A 10,905-nucleotide genomic window follows, 5' to 3' on the forward strand; every position below is an offset into this window, starting at 1 on the left:
GGTATGCACCTCTGTCACTGAACCACTAATAGCCTGTTCATTCTGGTATGGTTCACTATTCCTTATTTGTTGTCCTTGCATTCTTCATTATTGATCATAATAGTAGTTTGGCTTCTGCTTGTACAGACAATACCAGAGGCGACCATTGCTTAACTCATTTTCCAGGGGTGGGTGGGCTCAAGAAGTAATCTCTGACTTGCACTGCTTTCACCATAAGCAGACGAGTTGACTGTGGCATCTCTGATTTTTTTGTTCCTGCCACTAACCGCCATCTCCTGCGGGGGTCTGCATGTTTGGCCGTTAATGCATGGCCACCATTCAGAGTGCTACCCTCCTTCACCAAACAAACCAAACCTATCTAAACCTGCTGCGTCCTAGTAAATTTGAACCATCCATGTTAAGTCCAAATCAAGAGACCACATAGTAACTCCATTACATTTTAAAAACATCAACCACACTTCAACATCAGCCCGCACAGCAGCTGATAATCTCACTATGTGGGTGAACTACTTTCTCACCAGACATTGCAAAACCTAGCCTACAAAGGCTCTTGTTGCGCTCACCAACGAGCATGCAAAATTAAGATGATTGAGCAGACATTGCACTTGTCTCAACTGCAATTTTGGACTCGTTAAATCCTCTTTCAGTAATCCAATCACTTTTTCAGTCTTACTTTGGGGTAATCTGTCTTCCATCACAATTGTGTCCAGCTTGGGCTACTAGATCCCTCTGTTTTCTCTGGGGCAAGCGGTACTCCTAGATCCTTTGCTACTGCCTGCAACATCTTCAATGGCCTACAGCACTCTCCTGTCTCTTTGGCACCTATATATATAAAATCATCTAGATAATGAGTCATCAATGCATGGCCAGACTTCTCCGTGAAATATCATTTAAAAAAAGTACTGAAAAATTCAAAGAACTTACACGATATAGGAAAAACCATTGGTAACACAGTAGCCACATAAAGTTTTCCATTAAACTATAACCCAATAGAGCGAAATCTTGTGGCTGTACCGGGAGCAACTGAAAGGCTGATTTATATCACATTTTTCTAACTCCAATCCTTGACCACATTGTCTCACCATAACTATTGCTTACATGTACTGATGCAAACTGTACTGTAGTATCTTTTTTGGCAATTAAATCATTTGCAGAGGAGCCTTCAGGCCATGACAAATGATACAACATGCAAAATTCACCCACTGCCTTCTTGGGAACCACACCTACTGGGAAGACCATAAGATCCTGCAGCGACCAATAATCAAAAGACCCGCCATCCTCCTTTCTGTGACTTTTTTGTTTTACTATTTGTGGCATTTCTTTGGCTGACATTGTCTGCAAAATGTCTCTGATGTGGCCCTTGGTACCTCAATCTTAAGCTTTCTGTGAAACCCCATTTCAAACTTAGTTCATCGTTTCTGCTAGGATAAAAATCCAGCCATAAAGCTAGTGTTTTGATATTAATTAGCATAGAAGCCCTTGTTTCCAGGTTGCCACTGTCCACCTTGCTCTCTGGCTTGATCAAGTTGCCCAACATTCATCCACTTGTTCCCTGAAACATTGCAACACCACATTTCCCCTACATTTTGCACACTAATGTTTATATCTTCATGGATATTTTTCACAATAGCCCCTGTTAAATTCCTAGTAGGCTCCCGGTAAAATCTTGGCCTCTTCCCCCAAGAATCCCCCTCGAACACACACACACACCAGGGTAGGGTAGGATGTACCAGAAAGGGGTGGTATGGTACTGGTAACCCACTGGCTACATGCAGCGCTGTTTAAGAGTGCATAGGAGACATCCATTGCAGCCAGAATTTGTTGCTCACTTCCCTCCATTGTTTGTCTGGTTTTGCCCATAATCTGGCCTGAAACTCTTCTTCATAATGAAAGCTGACAATTCTCGCAAAGTCTCTCTGTGCGTTTCTGATGGTATCAATGTATTTAAAAAAGGATACTGATCGTTCTGGAAACTTTTTGCAATGTACACTGGCATATATGAGAAAAGCGTATGTCAATGTTGGTGGGTACTCTCGGTCTACACAGTAATTCCCATGCTTCTTCTTTGGATCCCTCTTTAACTTGCAACTCAATATGTAGTAGTAACTTGTCTTTTCCATATTTTTGCATGGCCACCCCCATTTAAGGACATTTCTTTGGGGCACTTGTTTTGTCTTTTGTGACACTGTCATCAGTCTTACCTTTAGTCTCCACTGCCCCATGAGCTTTTGTACGGGAGGGGTGGAGCGCTTGTAGTCACACAGTTATCAAAGCTGCTCTATCACCCTAGCAATGCCTTTCCGTGTATCCGGTGAAGCTCATGGGGCTATAGTTTGGTAACATTAGTAACTAAAACTTGTATGATCATACCAATTGGGTATTGTATCAGTGCATGCTTTTCTATATGCACTATAATCTGCTAAATTGAGCAGGCAAAACCACAAGGTTGTTTTCTAACATAGAATGGTACAGGGATCACTTTTTGGTCCTGAAGAGAAGTCAGGGATGGCTTGGAAACATGTAGACTAGGGCGGTAGAAGCTCATCGCAGCATACAAACCTCCACTCCCCGCTTTTAATAATATTAGCTATAAGGAGTATTAGAATGTAGTTTCCACACAGCCAGGTAATGTTTAATCCCACTATATCCACTCAGACCCTTCCACTCTCACATCACACATAATATCACTTCACGAATAAGTGCTCCCACGTCATCTTCGGTCGTAGCACGCCCCGTCCCGCAGAGGGGTGGGAAAAACATGATGATGAAGCATGCCACCAAGGGACCTTTTGATGGGTGAGGCATGTTCGACATAGCAAACATTTTCAGGGCTTGGCTCTTGAATGGGCTCTAAGAGCCAAGACAGAGCCTTAACTCAGCTCTGGGGCTCTCCCTGTAAATTTGTTAGCTCGCCCACCTCTACCCCTAAACCACACCGCCCAATTTCATTTTTAAAGATCGTGAAAAAGCTGTACAACTTTCCGATATTATGATGTAGGAAGCAAATATTAGGTGGCCTCTTCTTCTGTGACTGGGCGGGCCAAAGGTCACTTTTGTGCCACCCGGCCCCCCAGTTAGTGCCGGGCCTGGATCACATCTGGAGAAAAGCCCAAGGTCCACGCCTTTCACTGCAGGAACAAAGCGCGTGCATCCAAGCTTCACACCCGGTAACAGCAGCCCTTTGTGCCTCAACACCTGTGAGAGATGGACTGCGAGGTGAGCCTGCGCCCCCCGCTCCAAGCACAGAAGCAAGAGACGCGGTGGGCCCGCATATAAACAGAAGTGACAGCTTGTGAAAACGAGACGCCGGTAGGGCCAGCGGGGGAGGCTCGCATTGAGGCGCGAGCTGCAGACGGACTCCTGCATGTTAATGAACGAAACTAACCAGACAAACCGATCGATCCTTTCCCCTTCCTTGGCTGCTCGGATGCTGCAGGCCAGGTGTGCCTGGACACGCTTCTTGTATAGGGGCTTGGCATTAGGACCTCCTGTTTAGCCAGCTACAGTGGTGCTGAAGTAGGGGTGCGGAAAGTGCTGCAGCTCCCCCACAAAACTCAAAAGAGTTTAGATGGCGTATGAACAATGAAGGCGCAATCGAACGTTTCCTTCTGGCAGCATTTTTTGTGTCTTAAAACATGCATATCCCCTATTCCATGAGGGAGGAGGCATTACTGGCCAGAACCCCCAGTCTAAATGTACCAGCACCACTGGCACTCCACCGATGCCACTCCCCCCTCCCCCTCCCAATCAATCAATCAATCAATCAAGCATTTATATAGCGCACTACTCACCCAGAGGGTCTCAAGGCGCTAGGGAAGGGGGGTCCGCTACTGCTCGAACAGCCAGATTTAAGAGCTATAATAAATGTACAAACTGGGTATCTGTGGTAGTACGCAGTGTTGTCTTTGTGTGTCACCTTTCCGGCAGTATCAACGCTGCCATGGCGCGGCCTTGCCCCGCACTGATGGCGAGAGTGAGGTCTGAGCCCTTCCGCCTCCACCCGTCGGTCTCTGTGAGGGGCTTGCTTCTGCAGCGAGTGATGTGGACTTCCGGGGTGGGTGGGTAAAGCAAGGCATTGCAATTAAGCACAAATAGTCCTACTAACTGTCTTGGTTAGAAGCCTAAACGATTGTGGTGAGAGTTGCATCTTACGCAGGGTAGATGGTAGGACAGCTCATTGGGTTAATGCAACTGCTACATATATCGAGGCTGGTTTCGCCCGTCACCCACTAGCGTCAATAAAATAAATGTTATAGTTACATCTGTTATATTTTGAGTTGTGATTATGTTTGCTCTAAGACGTCTGATTCCATCGCCATGGTGGGCACTCGAGTTTAGAAATTCCTGCAGACGAGTCTAGTAATTTTTCTAGGTTTATCGATATCAAATCCTTTTTTTCTATCTAAATTACACTGGTTGACTTTTTATTACTGGTGGAGATTGAAAAATCTCTGAATGCAAACGACGTTTTCAGGGGTGTATCTACCATTAGTGCAACATTTCCAATGTTACCAGGACCCGGGTGTCTGATGGCCCAGTGTACCCTAATTTTGATAATCATTTACTATCCATCCAGAAGGTGCTGGCATTGTTCTTGTTTTCATTAAGGTCACTACCGACTTTGCTACTCCACGGATCTTTTTTTCTTCTTTTTTAGTGCGTCTAAGCTAAGGGAAGGTCTTCCGAGATGTTGCTGGATGCTCATAGGACTTGTTTCAGCACATAGACACGTTATTATTATTTTTATCCACAATAATTACTCGGGAAACTAAAAGGTACACGTTGTGTCTGAGTTTCCTGATTGTTGCTGAAAAGGTGCTGCTTGATTGGGTCAGGGCTTGGGTTGATGCAGTATGAGCGAGAGGAGCTGGTCTATAGCAGAGGTAGATTGATTGACCCCGAGGGCTGCTGTCAGTCATAAGATGTCCCTCTTACTCAGGAGGTTGTACCCAGGGGCGCAACACAGGTCCCTGCAGTACAGGGTACCTTGCAACCCTTCATGGGGACCCCATTCAGCCCAAGGTCAGTGAGTATCAATGTGATATAGGAGACTCAGGGGCCCCTCATCACATTTTTCAGGGGACCCCATCATTTTGCGTTAAGCGACATCCATCGGGCTTTGTATTAAAAGGGGAGCTACTTTCCATTAGTTAGCGGTCAGACTCCAGAGGGATGTCAAGAGAGAGCTCTGCATTGTGCTTGGTGTCGCCTTCTAAAGTCCATGAGGCCTACATATTGAACGCCCACATGAATGGTGAGTTGTCAAACTGTGATTGACCAGATGTGGTTTAAACAACAGCTTCTAGTTTCAGGCAAGAATATGATATGTACATGATGCTTAACCAATTCTTGCATGTGCTGACTGCTCTGTGTGTGAAAAGAAAGTTGTGCCAAGCAAAGAGAGCAGATCCCCTTTACTGACTAAGGTGGTCTCTTTTAAGGCCTCTCATTTCCAGCCTTCAGCCTCTTCAGTGATATTATCTGTGCAGCGCTTCTCTGCAGTAGCCTTGCAAGTTGCTAAGACGCCTGTGGGTGTTTAATATACTTCACAAATAGCATTTCTTCATCATCATTAAAATCCCACCTCAGCTGAATTTCTGCATAATACTTCACAGCACAGATGTACTTCTGGTATAAAGGCCTAAACACCGCGCAGTGCACTATGAATAGTTTATTTACTCCTTTTAAAAACTTTATTCCTCCTCGAGCCAGACTCCACCCAGTGTAGGAAGTGGAGGGTGGTGTGGCTACTCCCTTGATCTGCCCCTCTGTGGAAGCGTACAGGCCTTGGGCACGCTGGTATGGTCCAGATGCGCGCCTCGGCAGGGAGCGCGCAGACGCCTGGCAGCCTTCTTATTCCGCGGTGAGCTTCAGAAGCAGCAACAAAGACCACAGAGATAAAGCACTGAAAGGCAGATGCCCCGCTCGCTGGCAGCTGATGGGTTCCAGCAGAGTTTATTTGTACTTAGGCATCTCTGGTCATGCTGGGCATTTTGGATCGCGAGCACGTGCCTGGGAGGTGAAACAGGCGGGAGCCTGGGAGTAGAGACAGGCCGGAGCCTGGGAGTGGAGACAGACGGATGCGCTACCACTGACCGAATGTTAGCAGGAACCGATGAAACTAGGAAGCTGAAAAGGGACGGTAGGAGTCACGGAAAAACAGTATAATGTGTTTGTATCATGGGCTTTGGCATCAGTTTAGGATATACATCCATCTTGGGATGCTAACGGTAGGTATTTGGGATGAGAAATGACGAGACCACAATGATCTCTTCCCACATTAAAACTAAAAGTATCAAACACTGAAATGGCAAGGAGTGCTTGAGCTCAGGACAGAGACCTTTGTGAATACCCCATACTAAATATGGGGGTACACTTGAGGCAACAATTGAACTATATCACTACCGCAGTGTGTGCGCCCCAGGAGTGGAGGTTCTCGACGGCATTGAGGTTCACAACCAGAGCTCTCTGGGCACCCCTACACTGCATTGGTTAAGGTGGGGATGTCGATGACACGTATAGGCATGGTTTTGACAGCATAGTAGACACGTGTGGTGACAGCCATACTGCAATTGTAAGTTGAAATGGTGATGCATATGGGCTTCCTCTGATCCAAGCTTGGATCCCCTTCACCTTGGTCGACAGAATTTCCCTCCACGTGGTTCTAGAGTCCCCTGATTAATAGCCGCTTTGCATTTCAAGTTTAGGTATTTTTAAGGTTGCAGTTCCACTGCTGATAGCTGCATGGATTGTCTAGCATTGAACTCATTTCTTTCCGTAACAAAAGCTACTTTGCATTTCAAGTTTGCGTATTCTAAAGGTTGCAGTTCCACTGGTGATAGCTGCATGGATTGTCTAGCACTGAACTAATTTCTTTCCTGAACAGCACTATGTTAAGAAAAGTACCTTAATAACAGTGATTTCAATTAATGCTGTGATAAAATAGTTTGTTGAACGATGAGTAAATGGAAACTGAATAATCTCTGGTACCATGTTGCCCTCAATTCACCTAGGCATTTCTGCCCCAGGTGAGAGCAGCACCTTCAATATGTTATTCAGTCTTCAATTCTCAACCAAGGTACCTGGATTCTTTTGTTTCATAAGGTAGACTAACCTTCTTGTTTGTTATTTTTCCTGCAGCCCTCCACCCTCCAGGAAACTGTATACCTACGACAAATCAGATGAGGAGCGGGACATGTTTGATAGCACCTACAGGTCCAAATACTCAACAAGAAGTTATAACTTAAGCGACAGCGACTCTGAGACCAAAGCCTCTGATACCACTGCGTAGCACGGCCACACAGCATCTCTCTTTTCCTCGTCCCCCGCCAAAGGTGCCCGGTGGAATGAAGGCACATGGTCCTCATGGCCAGTGAGTGGCACGTTTCATCTGCGAAACCATCCAAGAAACTGTATCAATCAGTCCAGAAAGGAGAAACAGTGGTATTGGTATAAGGGGGCGGGACACGGCTGGACTCTTGCTGCATCCCCCACCGCTCTGTAAGAGGACATGGCAGATTCTGAGCACAGCTCCCCCCGTTCTCCATGGGGACATTGTCCCCTGCTGCTCTGAAGATTTTGAAATGCCTTGGCTGTCTACACATACTGTCTGCATGGCGGAAAAAAATGATTGAACTCACCCTTCCTTGATTCCATCTTCTCCAAAACTTCCTAATCCCTTCCTCATCAAAAAGACAACCTTGAAAGAATTACAGGGAATGAGTTTTTGTAGCCGAATGGGCTGACTTGATAATCCATAATAAACCAGGATTCTTACTCGAGCATTGGCACTCTGGCTGCTTTCGTAGGGGTGACGTAACTCATCCTGGGATAAGAAATGTATGATTTGATGTGCTCATTCTGCAGCTTCGACGTAATTTATGACCCTAAACATGTGTTTCATTCACAAATTAGTGGCAATTTGGCCGATAGATATGATGGTAAACAGTTCACTGCTTTCAATGTCAGTATGGGATGTTGACAATGAATGGCTATATGAGGCGATGCTAGTGTGGGAGCTGGCCTAGTTGTCAGATCTGTGGTTGTCCAATTGGGTGGATGGATGGTAAAGACCAATTACTCTGTACAGCACTAAGCGATTTGGATGGAAATAATTCATAATAGTATTTTTGCATGAACATTGCTTTTAGACTTGTGTTAAGCCTGTCTGTAAGGATCATGTGCTTATAACCGACCTGATTATAGCAGAATCAAGAGCTGCACTGCAAGAGGGCCGAACCTCCCTTTAGTGAATGGTAGTACATACCCAGGACAAAGTCTGTTCAAAACAAGTGGGCATGTGGAATACTATTGCCTTTCTCTATATTACAACCCTGCAGCCCTACCAGTGGGTGGGGATGTAATTTAATGACACACGCCTCCCAAAGTGCTATAGTTGAGTGTTGTGCATTTGACTGACAAACCAAGCTGTTTTCTTTTTATAGACCATTTTGAGATACTACAAGTGTTCTTTGTATGTGCTTGATGTTTCAAGCTGATTTAAAAAAAAAAATCTCAGTATAATATTAATCCTCCGCTTTATAATCCCCAATTCTCCAGTATTAGGGGTGTCTTTCATAGATTCACATGCTTGAATATTCCCCGTCGTCGAAGTGGGAGTCCCACGGTACATAAAATAGCAGTAATATATGCATATGTAAGTACAATTATTATAATTATAAAATACATATATATATATATATATATATAAAAAATACAGTAAACTCAAAAGTACCATAGAACTGAAGCCCATAGAAAGCCTAAGGGAGAAACTCAACTTGGTAACATATCAGTGTCATTATGTTTTGGTCCAAATTCCAGCCAATCAGGCTGCAGTTCCCTCTAGAACCTTCTCCTCAGAAGCCCAAGACCTCAGATTTTCTACCGCACGTCGTGTGAAGGGAGTCTCCCTGAGCTCTGCTCAGTTTTTCTTCAACTCTAGCTGTTATTTCTTCAAAAATGTCTTCAAATAAGAAATCCTTGTTTAAAGCCTGTCCTTCCTTTGGTAAACTGCGCCTTTTCCATGAGGATCCTCACAGTAAATGCATTTACTGTCTCTACCCAGACCACGAGGTTAAGAACTGTAAGTACTGTCGCACTTTTCCTCCCAAGACTCTGAGGGATAGAGAGGCCCGTCTCCTTCTGTGGCTACAGAAGTTAAAGACTTCAGAGTCTGTGGTTTCTGATGTGGAAAGTTTTTCTTCAGGCATTTCCAGATCCTCTCAGAAGCGTGGGTCTGAAACTGTGGTTCCATCTCCTTTTTTTAAGAAGAGTAGACTGTTGGAATCCTCCAGGATTGTTTCCCCACAGGATTTGCTTCAGGGCACGTCTACGGGACCTGGTTCTCTGACGTCTGCGCCCAAAGCCTTGCCTTCCTCTCAGAAATCTGGCATTGGCCCGTTGACGGGCTCGTCGACGCGCCCGTCGATGTCTTCAGCGACGACGAAGTCTGTAACTTCTACGTCGACATGTTCTATGTCATCCACTGCTGCGTCGACGACGATCACCTCGTCAACGACAGCCCAGGAGACGAGACCCAGTACGTCGATTGTTAAGATCTCGTCGACGAGTGTCAAGTCGATGCCGTCGACGAAGAAATCATCGTCGACGCTTCCATTGTAGACGCGAACACCGTCGACGGTTCCGTCGTCGAAGCAAATACCGATGACGAAGACCAATTCATCTAAAAGAAGCTCTTCGACGGGTCCATCAACTTCGACGACAGCCTCGTCGACGGCGCCTCCGTCGACGGCCATCGCATCAGCGACGACGACTCAGTCTACGGCTAGCTCGTCGACGGTTACTTCGTCGACGACCAAACCTCCATTATCGTCGAAAAAATCTTCAATTTCTGCGCCTCAGGTTCGTCGTACAACTACTGCTGTTACATCAACTGGCTCGTCAGCATCTCATCCTCCTCCGGCCTCAGCTGCCACTTTTACAGTGGTTACTGCTTCTACCTTGAAGACGGTGCCTCTCATTCAAATAAGTCCAATAAGGAGTGGAGCCCGTCTTCCTGACAAATTGTTTCAATCAGGTGGAGAAGAATCCGACCATGAATCGGAGGTGGAACAACTGTTCGGACAGGCATCTAGTCCATCTGACTTGCACATTAAGTGCCAGGAGTACAGTGATGAGGGTGACGAAGAGGAATACGTCGAAAGTGGGAATGATTTATTTCCTGTTGACGAAGCAGAAACAGTAACTTCAGAACCTGTTACACAAATACCTTTATCTTTAGTCAAAAATTTGCAGCACATGCTTGATGACTATAACCGCAGGTTCCCTCCATCTACACCTGCCTCCCCAGCATCACAACCTCCTCCCCAGCCTCAACCTCAACCTCTATAAGCACCTGCTCCAGTTCCACCCGCGTCACCGGGAGGAACTCTACCTGACACTGACAATGAGGATCCTGCTCCTCATGACACTGATGACGACGATGATGTCGATATGAATGAGTGGGACAATTACAGGGCTCAAACACCTTCCACTCCGCCCACCTCACCTCTTGCATCGCCTCCAGTGGACATTGCAAACTTCCATAATTTAATGGTCCGTGCATCGAAACTCTTTCATCTCACTGTCGAGAAACAGCAACATGAAAGTGAATGCTTCCTGTATAATTTTAAGGACGTTTCACAAAGACAATCCCACACAATTCCAATTATTGACTTTATTTGGTCAGAGGGACTTAAACTCATGGAACATCCAAACTCAGTACCTGCAGTCTTACCCAGATTGGACAAAAAATATAAGGCTCCAGCGTCCGCTCCAGCCTGTTTGGTGTCACAACCAAAAGCAGAGTCGGTTATTACTCAAGCAGCACAGAAAAGATCTCGTAATCCGGCTACACAACTCACGTCTCCTCCTGATCAGGAAGGCCGCAAGTTGGACTCTATAGGA

General features: G+C 45.7%; 1 protein-coding gene across 22 annotated transcripts in view; it reads left to right on the top strand.

Annotated features, from left to right (window-relative positions):
* MYO18A (myosin XVIIIA) overlaps positions 1-7,781 on the top strand; it is a 778,205-nt gene extending 770,424 nt beyond the window's left edge. For all 22 annotated transcript variants that reach the window (XM_086955115.1, XM_086955123.1, XM_086955114.1 and 19 more), the window contains one exon: positions 7,141-7,781. Coding sequence is in view for 3 of the 22 variants with exons in the window: in XM_086955128.1 (XP_086811254.1) it covers positions 7,141-7,291 (151 nt within the window). In the remaining 19 variants the exon portion in view is untranslated. The remainder of the gene's footprint in view (positions 1-7,140) is intronic.
* Positions 7,782-10,905: the final 3,124 nt, after the last annotated feature.

This window comes from Lissotriton vulgaris, chromosome 2_1 (genome assembly GCF_964263255.1).
Source record: "Lissotriton vulgaris chromosome 2_1, aLisVul1.2, whole genome shotgun sequence".
Lineage (NCBI taxonomy): Eukaryota > Metazoa > Chordata > Amphibia > Caudata > Salamandridae > Lissotriton > Lissotriton vulgaris.